The following is a 17,618-nucleotide window of genomic DNA, read 5'->3' on the forward strand; positions in this document are numbered from 1 at the left end:
CTTCTCCAGCACCAAAGTTCAAAAGCATCAATTATTCAGCGGTCAGCCTTCTTTATGGTCCAACTCTCTCACATCTATACATGATTACTGGAAAAACCATAGTTTTGACTATACAGACTTCTGTTAGCAACGTCTTGTTTCTACTTTTCAATACACTGTCTAGGTTGGTCATAGCTTTTCTTCCAAGGAGCAAGCATCTTTTAATTTCATGATTCCAGTCAATGTCTACAGTGATATTGGAGCCTAAGAAAATAAAGTCTCCCACTGTTTTCATTGTTTCTCCATCTATTTGCCATGGTATGATGGAACCAGATGCCATGATCTTAGTTTTTTGAATATTGAGTTTTAAGCCAGCTTTTTCACTCTCCTCTTTCACTTTCATCAAGAGGCTCTTTAGTTCCTCTTCACTTTCTGCCATAAGGGTGGTGCCATCTGTATATCTGAGGTTATTGATATTTCTCCTGGAAATCTTGATTCCAGCTTGAGCTTCATCCAGCCTGGCATTTTGCATGGTGTACTCTGCACATAGTTGAGTAAGCAAGGTGAGAATATACAGCCTTGACACATTCCTTTCCCAATTTTGAACCAGTCTATTGTTCCATGTCCAGTTCTAACCGTTGCTTCTTTACCTGCATACAGGTTTCTCAGGAGGCAGGTGAGGTGGTCTGCTTTTCCAATCTCTTTAAGAATTTTCCACAGTTTGTCATGATCCACAGAGTCAAAGGCTTTGGTTTAGTCAATGAAGCAGAAGTAGATGTTTATTTCTGGAATTCTTTTGTTTTTCTATGATTCAACAAATGTTGGCAATTTGACCTCTGGTTGCTCTGCTTTTCTAAATCCAGCTTGTTCATCTGTAAGTTCTCAGTGCACATATTGTTGCAGCCTAGCATGAAGGATTTTGAGCTTACCTTGCTAGCAGGTGAAATGAGTGTAATTGTGCAGCAGTTTGAACATTCTTTGGCATTGCCCTTCTTTGGGATTGGAATTAAAACTGGCCTTTTCCAGTCCTGTGGCCACTGCTGAGTTTTTCAAATTTGATGCCATATTGAATGCAGCAGTTTAATAGCATCATTTTAGCATCTTAAATATCTCACCTGGAATTCCATCACCTCCACTAACTTCGCTCCTAGTAATGCTTCCTAAAGCTTGCTTGAGCTCACACTCCAGGATGTCTGGTGCTGGGTGACTGATCACACCATAGTAGTTATTCAGGTCATTAAGACCTTTTTTTGCACAGTTCTTCTGTGTATTCTTGCCACATCTTCTTGGTATCTTCTGCGTCTGTTAGGTCCTTGATGTTTTTGTCCTTCATTGTGCCTATCTTTGCATGAAATGTTAAGTTGGTATTTCCAATTTCGTTGAACAGATCTCTAGTCTTTCCCATTCTATTGTTTTTCTCTATATCTTTGCATTGTTCACTTAGGAAGGCTGTCTTATCTCCCCTTGCTATTCTTTGGAACCCTGAATTTAGATGGTTTGTTGTTGTTCAATTGCTCAGTTATGTCCAACTCTTTGCATCCCCATGGACTGCAGTATGCCGGGCTTCCCTGTCCTTCACCACCTTCTGGAGCTTGCACAAACTCATGTCCATTGAGTCACCGATGCCATCCAACCATCCATCTTCTGTCCTCCCCTTCTCCTGCTTTCAATATTACCAGCATCAGGGCCTTTTCTAATGCATTATCCCTTCACATCAGGTGGCCAAAGTATTGGACCTTCAGTATCAGTCAAAAAACAAAGATTATGGCATCTGGTCCCATCACTTCATGGCAAACAGATGGGGAAACAATGGAAACAGTGAAAGACTTTATTTTTGGGAGCTCCATAATCACTGCAGCCATTAAATTAAAAGACGCTTGCTCCTTGGAAGGAAAGTTATGACCAATCTAGATAGCATATTAAAAAGCAGAAACATTACTTTGTCAACAAAGGTCTGTCTAGTCAAGGCTATGGTTTTTCCAGTGGTTATGTATGGATGTGAGAGTTGGACTGTGAAGAAAGCTGAGCACCGAAGAATTGATGCTTTTGAACTGTGGTGTTGGAGAAGACTCTTGAGAGTCCCTTGGACTGCAAGGAGTTCCAACCAGCCCATCCTAAAGGAGATCAGTCCTGGGTGTTCATTGGAAGGACTGATGCTGAAGCTGAAACTCCAATACTTTGGCCACCTCATGCGAAGAGTTGACTCATTGGAAAAGACTCTGATGCTGGGAGGGATTGGGGGCAGGGGGAGAAGGGGACGACAGAGGATGAGATGGTTGGATGGCATCACCGACTCGATGGACATGAGTTTGGGTAAGCTCTGGGAATTGGTGATGGACAGGGAGGCCTGGCGTGCTGCAATTCATGGGGTCACAGAGTCAGACACAACTGAGTGACTGAACTGAACTGAACTGACACATACAGATTGAAAGTGAAGGGATGGAAAGAGATATTTCATGCAAATGGAAATCAAAGAATGCTGGAGTAGCAATTCTCATAAAAGAAAAAGTAGACTTTAAAGTCAGTAGCAAGAGACAAAATAAGGAAGGACCCTACATAATGATCAAAGTATCAATCCAAGAAGAAGGCATAACAATTGTAAATATTTATGCACCAAACATTGGAGCACCTCAATGCATATGGAAATGATAACAAGCATTATCAAAAGGGGAAATTGAACGTAACACAGTAATAGTGGGGGATTTTAAGATCCCGCTTAAACCAATGGGCAGGTCATAAAAGACAGAAAATTAATAATGAAAGGCAAACCTTAAACGATATATTAGAGCAGATGAGCTTAAATGATATTTACAGAACATTCCATCCAAAAGGAGCAGAATACACTTTTTACTAAAGTGGGAATAGAATGGTCTCCAGAATTGATCATATCTTGGGTCACAAATCAAGCCTTGGTAAATTTGAGAAAACTGAAATCACATCCAGCACCTTTTTTGAAAACAATGTTATGAGATTAGATGTCAGTTACAGAAAAAAAAAAAAACAAAACTGTAAAAACACAAACACATGAAAGCTAAACAATATGTTCCTAAATAGCCAAGTACTCACTGAAAAAAGCAAGGAGGAAAGCAACAAATACCTCAAAACATATTACAAAGAAAACACAATGACCCAAAACCTATGGGATGCAGCAAAGGCAGTTCTAAGAGGGAATTTTATAGCAATACATACTTCAAGAAATGAGATACACATCAAATAAACAACCTAACCTTACACCTAAAGCAATTAGAAAAGGAAGAGCAAAACCCCCAAAAGTTAGTAGGAGGAAATGAATCATAAAGATCAGAACATAAATAAGTGAAAAAGAAATGAACAACACAATAGCTAAGGTCAATAAAACTAAAAACTTATTCTTTGAAGAGATGAGCAATATTGATAACCAGTTAGCCATACTCATTAAGAAAGAAATGGAAAAGAGTCAAATCAATAAAATTAGAAATGAAATAAGGAACATAGCAGAAATACCAAGATCACAAGAGACTACTGTAACTATATGCCAATCAAATGGACAACCTGGAAGAAATGGACAAACTCTTAGAAAAGAACAACCTTCCAAGCTTGAACCAGGAAGAAAATAGAAAATAATGAACAGATCAATCACAACAATGAAATTGAAACTGCAATAAAAAAATCTTCCAACAAACAAAAACCCAGGGCCAGAGGGCTTCACAGGTGAATCCTATCAAATGTTTAGAGACGCACTAACTCATATCCTCCTCAGTCTCAACCCCAAAATTGTAGAGAGATGAACACCTCCAAATTCATTCTACAAGGCCACCATCACCGTGAAACCAAATCCAGAGAAAGTTATCAGCCAAAAAAAATAATAATAATAATTACAGGCAAATATCATTGATGAACATAGGTGCAAAAATTCTCAACAAAATACTCACAAAGAGAATCCAACAACACATTAAAAAGATCATACATGATGATCATATAGGATTTATCCTAGAGATGCAAGGATTTTCATTATATACAAATCAATCAATGTGATACATCATATAAACAAATTAAAGAGATGAAAAATCATGCCATAATCTCAATAGATGTATAAAAATTTTTTAACATCTATTTATGATAAAAATTCTCTACAAAGTGGGCATAGAGGAAGCCTACCTCAACATAATGAAGGCCATACACAATAAACTCTCAGCAAACATTATTCTAAGTGGTGAAAAAAATGAAAGCATTTCCTCTATGATTAGTAATAAGACAAGTGTGCCCACTCTCGCTACTATTATACAACATAGTTTAGGAAGTCCTAGCCACAGAAGTAGAGAAGAAAAAGAAATAAATGAACCCAGATGGGAAAAGAGGTAAAAACCTTACTGTTTGCAGATGACGTAATACTATACATAGAAAACCCTAAAGATGCCATCATAAATTTACTAGAGCTAATCAATGAATTTAATAAAGTTTCAGGATACAAAATTAATACAGAGAATTCTTCTGAAATCCTGTATACTAACAATGAAAAATCAGAAAGAGAAATTAAGAAAACAACCCCATTCACCATGACAACAAAAATAATAAAATATCTATGGATAAACTTACCTAAGGAAGCAGACCTGTATGCGGATTTAATTCAAGACCCATCAAATTATCAATGGCATTTTCACAGAATTAGAAGAATAAAATTTTACAATTTTCATTATACACAAAAGACCCTGAATAACCAAAATATTCTTTAGAAAGCAAAACCGAGCTGGAAGAATTAACCTTCTTAACTTCGGACTCCACGAGAAAACTGCAGTAATCAAGACAGAATGGTACTGGCACAAAGCAGAGACATAGACCAATGGAACAAGATAGAAAGCCTAGAGATAAACCCACACACGCATGGGCACTTTAGTTTTGACAAAGCAGGTAGGAAAACATAATGGAGAAAAGACAGCCTCTTCAAGAAATGGTGTTGAGAAAACTGGACAGCTATATGTAAAAGAATAAAAGTAGAACACTTCCTAACACCATACACAAAAATAAACTCAAAATGGATAAAAAATGTAAAGCAATGCACTGCAAAACTCTTAGAGGAAAACATAGGCAGAACACTCTTTGACCTAAACTGCAGCAAGATCCTCTTTGACCCACATCCTAGAATAATGAAAATAAAAACAAAAATAAATAAATGGGACCTAATTAAACTTAAAAACTTTGCATAGCAAGGGAAACTATAAACAAGATGAAAAGACAACCCTCAGAATGGGAAAAAATAATAGCAAAGGAAACAACTGACAAAGGATTACTCTCCAAAATATATAAGCAGCTCATACAGCTCAATACCAGAAAAACGAACAATCCAATAAATAATTGGGCAGAAGACCTAAACATACATTTCTCCAAAGAAGACATACAGATGGCCAACAAACACATGAAAAGATGCTCGACTTCACTTATTATTGAAGAAATACAAACAAAAATTACAATGAGTTATCACCTCAACACTAGTCAGAATGGCCATCATCAAAAAAATCTACACAAAATAAACACTAAAGCAGATGTGGAGAAAATGGATCCTTCTTACACTGTTGGTGAGAATGTAAATGTACACTGCCACTAGGGGAAACAATATGGAGATTCCTTAAGAAACTAAGAAGTATGTCCTCATTTGACCCAGTAATCACATTATTGGTTATATATTGTGATAAAAACCATTAATTCAAAAAGACACATACCTCAGTGTTCACTGCAGCACTATTTACTATACCCAGGACATGGAAGCAACTTAGATATCTACTGACAGATGAATGGATAAAGTTGTGGTATATATGGTATATATATATAATGGAATATTACTCAGCCATAAAAAAGATTAAAACTGGTCAAATTTGTTCATTTGTAGTGGTGTGGATGAACCTAGAGGCTGTCATACAGAATGAAGTAAGTCCAAAAGAGAAAAACCAATGTCCTATATTAACACATACATATATATATATATATATATATATATATATATATATATATACATGGAACCTAGAAAACTGATACTGATGAACCCATTTGTAGGGCAGGAACAAAGATGCAGATGCAGAAAACAGACTTGTGGACACAGTGGTAAAGGATAAAATGAGATGAATTGAGAGTAGCGTTGATATATATACAGTGAAAGTGAAAGTGAAGCCGCTCAGTCATGTCTGACTATTTAGGACCCTATGGACTGTAGCCCGCCAAGTTCCTCCTCTGTCCATGGGATTTTCCAGCCAAGAGTACTGGAGTGGGTTGCCATTTTCTTCCCCAGGGGATCTTCCTGACCTGGCATTAAACTCAGGTCTCCCTCATTGCAGGAAGACTCTACTCTCTGAGCCACCAGGGAATCCCATATACACTATCATGTGTAAAATACATAGCTAGCAGAAAGCCACTGTATAGCACAGGGGACTCAGCTCAGTGCTCTATGATGACCTATATGAATGAGATGAGGGATATGGGAGGGGGGTTCAAAAGGGATGGGATATATATATATATATACTTACAGCTGATTTGATGCTTTCATATTGTGGTGCTGGAGAAGACTCTTGAGAGTCGCTTGGACTGTGAGGACATCAAACCAGTCAATCCTAAAGGATATCAACTCTGACTATTCATTGGAAGGACTGCTGCTGAAGCTCCAATCCTTTGAACACCCGATGCAAAGAGCCGACTCATTGGAAAAGACCCTAATTCTGGGAAAGACTGAAGGCAAAAGGAGAAAAGGGCTGTAGAGAATGAGATGGTTAGATAGCATCACCAACTCAATGGACATGAATTTGAGCAAACTCTAGGAGACAGTGGAGGACAAAGAAGGAGCCTGGGATACCACAGTCCATGCAGTCGAAATAGTCAGACACGACTTAGTTACTGAAGAACAAAAACAACATACCTGATTCACACTGTTCTACAACAGAAACTAATATGACAGTGTAAAGCAATTATCCTCCAAGTAAGATAACTAACTAAATAAACTGTTCATCTTCTAGGCATTTGTTTCACATCTGTTGGTCTCATTCCTAATATTGCTGTGGGTGCCAGGAAACCACAATGTCCCTCAAAATCTTTCTAGCTTTAGTGATATTTTAGGAAGGAGTGAGTTGAGAGCGCTCAAACTGGTGGATACATTACTTTGAAACAATGAAAAGGATGTTATGTATGGGTTCTTGGCTGTAGGCAGTTTTATTCAAAGGAGCTGAAAACAACAACAACAAAAAAAATCATCTGGAGATGACATTTGAGTTGAAATGTGAATAATTTGTCAGAAAGAGATTTAAGGTCTCAGATCAGATCAGTCGCTCAGTCGTGTCCGACTTTTTGTGACCCCATGAACTGCAGCATGCCAGGCCTCCCTGTCCATCACCAACTCCCAGAGTTCACTCAGACTCATGTCCATCGAGTCAGTGATGCCATCCAGCCATCTCACCCTCTGTCATCCCCTTCTCCTCCTGCCCCCAATGCCTTCCAGCATCAGAGTCTTTTCCAATGAGTCAACTCTTCACATGAGGTGGCCAAAGTACTGGAGTTTCAGCTTTAGCATCATTCCTTCCAAAGAAATCCCAGGGCTGATCTCCTTCAGAATGGACTGGTCTTTTTCTAATTTTCTTTTTGTTCAAACAGAACAAGTTGTTCACAATGTCACTTTCTGACATCCCACATAATTTATGTACTTATTATTTTTATTGTTTATTGCTAGCTTCCTCTTGGGCTTCCCTGGTGGTTCAGACATTAAAGAATCTGCCTGCAATGTGGGAGACCTAGGTTATTTGCGCATAAGTTCCATAAGAACAGAGATCACTGACTGTTTTATTTATTGAAATATTCCAAGTTTCTAGTATCAGTGCCTGGAACAAAATAGGCACTAAATAAATTTTTTGGATGCATAAATGAATAAAGTAGATTTATAAACAGTTGGAACAAAACGTGTGTTGAGAGAAAGTGATGGAGATGAAAAAATTAGAAGACCACAGCTGTAAATCACTTTGATATCTCCATTGGTGCTCTTGCATATTCCTATTTCTTTAGCAAAAATAATGATCAAAATTGCACTTGCCATCAGGAGACTTAGGTTCATTTCCACACTTAATAGCTGTGCGACCCTTTTATCTTTTTTCTAAGTCTGGTATCCTAAACTGTAAAATGGAAATAATAACACTTAGCTCCCAGTATCCTGGGAAGATTGAGATGTGCCTGGCACATACTAGATGTTAAATGCTTCTTGCCATTCCACCACCTTCCAAAAATGAATCTTATAAACTAAATGGCTCAAATGCCTTGTAGTATGTATTTGTAACTGTGACCACAAAAATAAGCATACACATTCACTACATTATGTATGGGCCTCAACTTTAACTATGTACTGCAGACCTCTACCATGAATTTGGGTTCAATTTGGAAGAAATTTGCCCCATTTCTATTTATTCATTGACTTTTTAGTCCCTTCACTTCATCTTCAGGATTAGGGTAACAATTGAAATTATGCACAAACATGTTACCTGTAATATTCTTTGACCTCCATAAACAGAGAAAAATATCAGAAAACAACAGTGACATAGCTATATAGGAGAGAAAAATCATGAACTATAGGTCTAAGTATTAAACACATGACTGAATTAATAACCATGAATAAATGGTTTCAGCTATCCTAGCCTTTCAACTTGTTTTTCCTTTCTAGATCACTCCACCTTCAAATTACTGCATGGGCTGGCTTCTCATCATTCAGTTATCTGTTCAAATATGTACTCAGGCTTTTTTTCTGACAAACCATAGCTGAAGTAGCTCCCTTATTTCAGTTACTTTCTATCTTATTGCTTACTTTTGTTATCGTCATACAATTTATCACTCCCAGAAATTATAGAGATTATCTACATCTTTGTTGTTTTTCTTCCCCTATGAGACTCTAAGCTCCCTATAAGTACAGACCTTATCTGTTTCCTTTGTTACTATTAGCCATGTCCAACAAAAGCTGCTGAATAAATAAATGACTGAATCTGAAAAATAGGATAACATCCTGCCCTACCAACCACCAAGGTATGCTATGATTTATCAGCACTCTGGGAAACTTCTTAGTAGGAAAGTAAGGGACTATACACATCTAAGTGAAAGTGAAGGTGAAAGTCACTCAGTCGTGTCTGACTCTTTGCGACCCCATGGAATGTATAGTCCATGGAATTCTCCAGGCCAGAATACTGGAGTGGGTAGCCTTTCCCTTCTCCGGGGGATCTTCCCAACCCAGGGATCGAATCCAGGTCTCCTGCATTGTAGGCAGATTCTTTACCAGCTTAACCACAAGGGAAGCCCAAGAATACTGGAATGGGTAGCCTATCCCTTCTCCAGCAAATCTTCCCAACCCAGGAATCAAACCAGAGTCTCCTACATTGCAGGCAGATTCTTTACCAACTGAGCTATGAGAGAAGCCCTACACATCTAAAGAATTATTTAAATTCACATTTCAGTAACAGAATTTCTGGACTATATTCACTAACTAAATGTCACTATGTTATGCTATGCTATGCTAAGTCACTTCAGTAGTGTCCGACTCTTAGCAACCCCATGGACGGCAGCCTACCAGGCTCCTCCGTCCATGGGATTTTCCAGGCAAGAGTACTGGAGTGGGGTGCCATTGCCTTCTCCACTAATTGTCACTGGGCATTGCTAAATATAAATGTTTACTAGAAGAATGTGAACTGTACCCTCTTGGAAACTAAATGGAATTCATTTTTATGAAGTATCTTCACTGTACTTTTATATGCTAAAGATACAGTTTTTCATTTAGTTCTCAATAGAACCGAGTACGGTAGGGATTACTAGCTGCAATTGTTATTGTTGTTTAGTCACTAAGCCATGTTCAACTCTGTTGCAGCCCTCTGGATTGTAGCCCACCAGGCTTCTGTGTCCATGAAATTTTCCAGGCAAGAATGCTGGAGTGGGTTGTCATTTTCTTCTCCAGGGATCTTCCTGACCCAGGGATTGAGCCCATGTCTCCTGCATTAGCAGGTGGATTCTGTACCACTGATTCTGGTTTTTACAATTCTGGCTTCACTCAACTGGCACCTAAAAGTCAGTAATTCTCCATGTGGAATCCCAGGACCAGTAGTCTCAGTATCCTGTGTGAACGTGTTAGAATATGTAAATCCTTGGACCCCCACATTAACTGAATCAGCATTTCTGCTGGGCCCCAGCAATCTGCAGTTTAATACACTCTTTAGGTGGTTCTAATATGTGCTACAGTTTGAGAACTACTACATTCAAGAGATTCCAATTCTGGCCAACAATGGCAAAAACTCATAATTTAAACCCAGATCAACTTCTGGACACAAGAAATGGTATAAGATGAAGTAGACAATTAAATACTGGCATATTGAGTGCATCACTTTAACAGCATCATCTTTTAGGATTTGAATAGCTCAACTGGAATTCCATCACCTCCACTAGCTTTGTTCATAGTGATGCTTCCTAAGGTGTTGGAAAGAGTCTTGAGAGTCCCTCGGACTGCAAGGAGATCAAACCAGTCAATCCTAAAGGAAATCAGTCCTGAATATTCATTGGAAGGACTGATGCTGAAGCTGAAACTCCAATACTTTGGCCACCTGATGTGAAGAACTGACTCATTGGAAAAGACCCTGATGCTGGGAAAGATTGAAAGCAGGAGAAGGGGATGACAGAGGATGAGAGGGTTGGATGGCATCACCGACTCGATGGACAGGAGTTTGCACAAGCTCCAGGAGTTGATGATGTGCAGGGGTGCCTGGTGTGCTGCAGTCCATGGGGTCACAAAGAGTCAGACATGACTGAGCAACTGAACTGAGACAGTTAAAACTGTCCATCCCTAAGAAACTGCACCGACCCAAGATATGTGTCCAAGGGAGACCCTCTTAGAGAACAAAAAGAAGCTGGCTGACTAGAAGACTCATTTTACTGCCCGGGCAGAGTCCTTATTTAAAAGATTAGGATGTATGCTTTGAACCACAAGGGCTTCCCAGGCAGCTCAGAGAGTAAAGAATCTGCCTGCGATGCAGATTTCGATCCCTGGGTCAGGAAGATTCCCCTGGAGAAGGGAATGGCAATCCACTCCAGGATTCTTGCCTAGAGAATTCCATGGACAAAGGAACCCAATTGGCTACAGTCCAGGAGGTTGCAAACAGTGGGACACAACTGAGGGACTAACACTTTGAACCAGAAAGTACTGTGTATTGCTTCCTATTTCCTCCCTTTTCTCAAATGGTAGTTTTTATTATACTTCTGTGGCTATTTCTTCACAACTATATATTGAACTGGGCTGAAGGTTAGTTTATAATTTAACTACAGGTGACAAGACTGCTAAGATGATAGATCTGGAGATGTCTGCATATCAACTAGAGATCCTAAACTTAACGTTAAATGTAATAACTGGATAAGACTTTAGGTTTTTCTCCTTTGAAAACATAAATTCACTACATGCAGGTGTGAACATTTTTTGAAAGTGGATATGTGGGAATAAGGGCCTCCCTGGTGGCTCAGATGGTATAGAATCTGCCTGCAATGTAGGAAACCCAGGTCCAATCCCCAGGTCAGGAAGATCCTCTGGAGAAGAGAATGGCTACCCACTCCAGTATTCTTGCCTGGAGAATTCCATAGACAGAGGAACCTGGTGGGCCACAGTCCATGGGATCACAAAGAGTCAGACACAACTGAGCAACTAACACACACGCGCGCGCGCACACACACACACACACACACACGTGGGAATAAAGATGTCCACAGATGCTCACTACCCAAAGGAAGAAGCTATACCAGACATTTGTGATTGGTTCATGGCATTCACTCCTCATGCCCATTTCACTAGAAATCCATTTAGTTCTAGGGAGATATACTTTAGGGTTCAGGAATGGAACATATGCCCTGCCTAAGCCAATCAGTGCATTTCATCCATGGGACTTCAGTGATTGGTCTAGGTATGTAACCTAAGCCAGTTCAGAATTCACCATAGGACATAGGTTATTTATTTTTATTTCCAGCAGACTGGAACTGCTGATCTTATTTTGCCACCATGAAAAAAGACAGGCTGAGAATGGAACTGACATACAGAAGAGGGAAAATCTTAATGAATCACAGACACTGAGCCTGAGCCCCCAACAAAGCAAACCTGAAGCCTATCTAACTTCTCAATTAGTTTAGTTATATGAATCAATAATACTTGGTAACTGTTTAAAGATATTTAAAAGGAGTTTCTTGTTACACACAGAGAAGCATTCTGTTATAAAAGGCAAATAAATTTGCATCTGGCAGTAGGTGTCAGTGTAAGCTGGAATAAAAAAATGATTGTTCAGTTCATTTTTGAATAACTGATTACAATTAACTTTTTCCACAGTTTCAATTTATAGTTTATTCCCCTTTTAACTTCCTTCAATAAAAATATACTGGCCTCAAGGAGTTCCTTCCATAAAAATCAATCATGTTTACATACATTTCATATTCTACTAGTCAGAAAAATTTACCTGGCAAAATTGGTGGATTTGCAGTGACATTTGTAAATCCACCTTGTAAATGTGGATTTGTAAGTTTTCATTAAATTAGGCTGGGATCTGAAGGTCTGAATCAATCATACCTCCTTCCCTTCCAGATTCTGAACCAACTAAAAATATACACAGGAATCAAAGAGGGATTAAAATATCAGCTTTAATATATTAAGAAAGCAAAATTCATAACAGCATGTATAGTGTGCCACAATTTTTATAAAAATTGATATACACATATATAATATACTTGTAAGTACATGCATTATCTCTGGAAAAATACATAGTAACTGGTAAGAGTGTTTATCTTTGGAAAGTGGAACTGAGGTCAAGGATGTGAAAAAAAGGAGACTTACCTTATACCGTATATCCTTTTGAACTGTTTGATTTTTACCAGAAGCATGTGTTTTTGTGCAAAATGACTCATATAGTAAAAATTTTTTGAGAATAAAAATAGATATTGGCTTTATTGCTGATAGAGCTGGACTGGAGGGCATGTTTTGGACCTAAGCCTGAAATGAACTTCTACCCCAGGTGTAAAGATAATTGATCCCCCACCCTAGAGGGTGAAAGAGGTCTGCAGATTAGATGTTTACCCAATCATGTAGTGACAGACTATCTGCTTTTCCATATCTTTCTGTGAGAAATGAGCTCAGGAGCCAACACGGCCCTAAGTTACATATCCATAGTAACCCTTTTCTCATGTTTCACCAAATTATTTCTCCTCCCACTTGGGAGACTGAATGAGTCACTAATAGAGATAGGTAGAAATTTTCTTCCATAATATTTTTGAGAGGCACAATTCCTTTTTCTTGTTCAGGAACATAGAGAGAGGCAGAGGATAGATCCTATCATAACTTTGGACATTTCTGTCCATATTGCCAACACCCAAGACAAACAGGGCTTGGTTGTCCCTTTTGGGGGAGACCAGTAGGATCTTAGGAATGTCCTGCTCCCACTTGTGTAAGACTGGTGAGCAATTTTACTTTTGCTCCAGAAGGCACTTAAATAAGTCAGAATAGAACAGTAATTAAACTAATTCTAAAGCTACATACACCCCTGGCTGAAAATTCACTATTTTATTCTCAATTTATAATTATGTCCAACCACATTATCTGACACAGCTTATAAAAATTATACAATAAGCCCCAAAGATAGCATTAAAATACTCCAAATAACACAATGTCAACAACATAATGAAAATGCCTTAATTTGAACTGTATGAAAGCCATACCAGTTATTAAACTCCGAGGGAAAAATGAATGCCCCAAATGAAAATTTTTTTTTAAATCCAAAAGAATTAAAGTCCAAAATTCTGCCTTCCCAAATTTCTTGTTTTTCTGATGTCAACCATACAGATCTCACAAAGATGTCTTGACAGATAATGCGGCTCCTTCAGCAGCTGTAGCCTGGACTGTCTTCCTCTTGATTTGGTGTAGTTCCTTTAGAACTTCAGGAGTTGAATTAATCTAACCCCACAATTGCATGTTTAAGAGTCCACGGGGTCAACAGGGCATAAGATCTTCACAGAATCAGCATCACATCTCCAAAATTAGAAGGCACACTAACCCTCAGCCTCTAAAACAGATACTCAAACACATTTATGTCTCTGGGACTTAGTACATAGGGTAATACAGAGGTAATACAATGTGCAACCCACATTGCAGTTGTCATCAAATATCTAAGGAGAGACTTAGTGACAGCAAAAGGAAGGAAAGTAGACAGAGAATACATGGGAAAAGAGAGTATCTTCCTGGTTTCATCCTCAGCAGGATGTGGTCTCTCTGTGCCAGTAGTCTTGACTCTATGACCTGTGAACTTTAATTAGGAAGATACTACCCAAGTGGTTGATTGTACCATCATGAGTCCCAACGCCACATCTGCGGAAGTCCATGGCCTGGCTGTTAGTGCTAATGGAGATTCTCTTAGAAACCCAATGAGAACACATTGGTTTTGACTGGGTGCTTCTCTCCAAAACTTTGCATATTTTTCAACCTTTCCCAAAGTTGACTTTCCCTAATGCCTTTAATAATGGAAGATACAAGGCCCATTCCATTACTCATTTTTTTTTTTTTGCTGAAATAGGGTTCACCCTTATCTGCATATGAGTTTCTTAGGCCCAGCCAAAAAACAGGATAAAGCTGAAAAAACACACTAACAAATATCTATTAGATTTCTATCTACTAATGCCAGCGTTTAAAACATTAAAGCACTTAGAATATCACTGTCTTTTGATCATCTAGTATATGTTTCATAGTCCTGCTAGGACACCATAATAAATGAGCTTACCAATTCCTACAAGGAAGCAAAGTCTATTTTCAGTCTTTTTAGTTCTAGCAAGTGCCTTTCCCACCTCATATGCTGGGACTCAGAAGTCTTCTAAGAATCTAATGAAAATGTAATCTAAACATTTTCAAAGCATCCCTTCTAGCATGGGAAAGGAATCTGTATCTCAGCCTGATTCCAGTTTTTTGTTCCTTTATTTTAAGGTCCTGAACAGATCTGCCAACCATGCTAAACCTAGCCTTTACCCTGTGACTGAGGACTCTAGCTAGAGCCTGACATAATGCTCCCTTGGGCTGGCAAAGCCCAACTGTGTTAAATTCTGTCTGCACAGCCTATGTCTGTAAAAACCCACTCCATGTCTGTCGGTACAATCAAGAGCTATTGTAGACAACAGAAATCCTAATGCCATTAATCCTAATGCCATGATTTCTTCAGTTGCATTTGGTTCCTAAATGCTTACCCCTTAACAATCTTGTAAGATTTCTCAGCCTATGCACTAAAATACAAAATAACTGCCCTCTTGATTTTGAACCAAGTTGAACAATAAGTACAAGAATAAGACTTTCAGTACAGTTGGAATTTAAAATGCAACTTGGAAGGAAGACCAACATGAGCCTCTCATTCCTTTCCCAAATTAGACATTTGAAGTCACCTAAGGGGTGGGTTGAAGTTGCCAAGATACTTAGCCAGCCATATTGAATATCTCAGGAAGCTTCACACTTCAGTGAAGATTGTCTAAATACCCAAACGAATGAGGCAAGAAGTCTTCAGTTACCTTTAGTCTATTAACATCACCCAAGGTAAAAATATGGGTCAATGAATGTCAGACTTTACCCTTCTAATTAGATAAGTCAATCATTCTAATGTGGGGAGGAACACATAAAAAGCTTAGAGGTAAGGGCAGAAGGATTCTTCAAAACATGTCTGGGAGGGTGGAAGTTTTAATTTTTTGCCAGGAAAACGTGTGAAAAAGAGGAGAAGATGGTTCTTACAAATTGTAAGGCAATCAAGACTTTTTGTGTGTTCAGATTCTACAATCTGTCTCACATATTTGGCAAATTTCAAATGACCTCTAAGATGTTTTTACCAAATCATAGACATAGATATGGAAATCATCATCAAATTTGATGAAGTACAAGAGGGTTTTGCTTCCACCTGATGAATGACCATGCCAATTCTCTTGGAGCCATCCTCCTTGGCATATTCCACTTGTTTGCCTACTAGGCTGTCTATGACTTCTCCTGGCTCCCTCTCTGTGAGAGGAGAATCATTGGAATCTGGAAGGATGTGTAGGTCACCGTCTTTATAATCATCTAAGAGCTGGTACATATAAAATACAGGATCCTTCTCATAGGTAATGTAAAACCACGTATTCATTACAGGTGCCTGAGCTAAGACCATCCCCCTCCATTCATTTTTGGAACCTTCCTCTGTCTCAAAAATATGTTCCACTGCTTTGCCAATCATAATTTCCGTTAAGTGTGTATCTCTGATTCTAGATGATGCAACTCTATTAGGAAGGACTTCAAGTGATGACAATCTTTCATCTCTGTGAAGTTCCAATCTATAAACACAGTCAAATCCATCATATTTTATGATACAGAGAGGGATTTACAGGTACCTGATCCAAAATGGTTCGCTTCCACTCTCTTTGAGGTTCATCTCCGTCTTTCCATCCATGCCGAATTCTGCAGCCCACGATATTCCTTGGAGGCTGGGAGATGGGTCTGCTCCTATGCTTCTTGTGTGCAGCTTTTCTCTTCATCATGATAACAGACACACTGGCATGCCCTGCGCCTGTCCTGGACCGCTGCCCAGAAGCCGTTTTTGCGAGCGGGGTCTTCATGCCTGCGCGGAGCAGAGTAACAAAGCAGCCCAATAAAGGAAATCAAGAAAAAATAAATTCAATGCATGACACGGTGAACTTTATCTCCTAAAGAGTGCATTCCATGCACACACGCCAAGACGCCCGTTTTCCTCTAAAGCTAGGCAGAAAAGCTGGAAATACCCTGCACCGTGCGTGCAAGCGGTAACCTTCCTCCCTAGCTAGTTCCGGCTATGCTAGCGCTATGGAGTTCTGGTTGTAGTCAGAGAAATACAGGGCACCCCTTTATTCCTCCCGCCCTGCGTCCAACACTGTCCAGGCCAGAGGGCAGAGACTACCCCAAGCTGGGGATAGCGGGCCTCGAGTTCCCAAATCGGACACCTCGCTGCTGCCTCCGCCGGGAGGCTGTGTCGAAGGAGGACCAGCAGACGGCGAGTTAGGTGCTTGCAAGAGCTGGGAGGGAGGATCTTTAGGCGAGGAACGTATCAAGTGGGCTGTTGGATAGGCGGACAGGACGGCGGCGATGTCTCCGTAACTCTACTTGGCGGGGGAGGGGGGGGAGGGGCTTCCGCTCCCTCTCTTTGGCAGCGGCGGCCCCTCTGCCACATCGGACTCCCACCAGTCACTGCAGCCGCCAGTCTCCTCCCTCTTTTCCGTAGAGCTCAGCTTCCTGCCAGGAGAGAGGCCTCTCCTTCTCGTCCAGCACCGCGCCCTCCCCTACCCGCAACCCTCCATCCACCACTGCCTTGGGCGTGGGAGTAGTTCTTTGGTTCCTTGCCCCGCCCCTTTCCAAAATCTGGACCGGCCTGCCCAACAAATCCCCTCTCCAACCGCCTAGCGCCGCTTCTTCAGTTCTGGGCTCCCAGATTCCCAAACCCCATCCGTAACTCCATCTCTGTACTCCTGCTGCATCTGCTTTCCATCCTCCAGGAATTTGCCCTTTCCTTTCCCCCTGCCATTCCGGAGTTACTCTTTATTAAGGAAACCTGCCTTTTCCTGTCACTTAAGGGAGTTTGAGGTTGGAGGAGAGAAATGCACAAGTGCTC

The 17,618-nt window shown here is 39.9% G+C and overlaps 1 protein-coding gene across 1 annotated transcript; it reads right to left on the reverse strand.

Moving 5' to 3' along the window:
• Positions 1-13,576: 13,576 nt before the first annotated feature.
• Positions 13,577-16,593, reverse strand: SPIN3 (spindlin family member 3). The gene is given in 3 exon segments (XM_055564059.1): positions 13,577-15,884; positions 15,887-16,344; positions 16,346-16,593. Coding segments are annotated over 3 exon segments (771 nt in total). The 3' UTR covers positions 13,577-15,819.
• Between the last annotated feature and the right edge of the window lie 1,025 nt (positions 16,594-17,618).

This window comes from Bubalus kerabau, chromosome X (genome assembly GCF_029407905.1).
Source record: "Bubalus kerabau isolate K-KA32 ecotype Philippines breed swamp buffalo chromosome X, PCC_UOA_SB_1v2, whole genome shotgun sequence".
Lineage (NCBI taxonomy): Eukaryota > Metazoa > Chordata > Mammalia > Artiodactyla > Bovidae > Bubalus > Bubalus kerabau.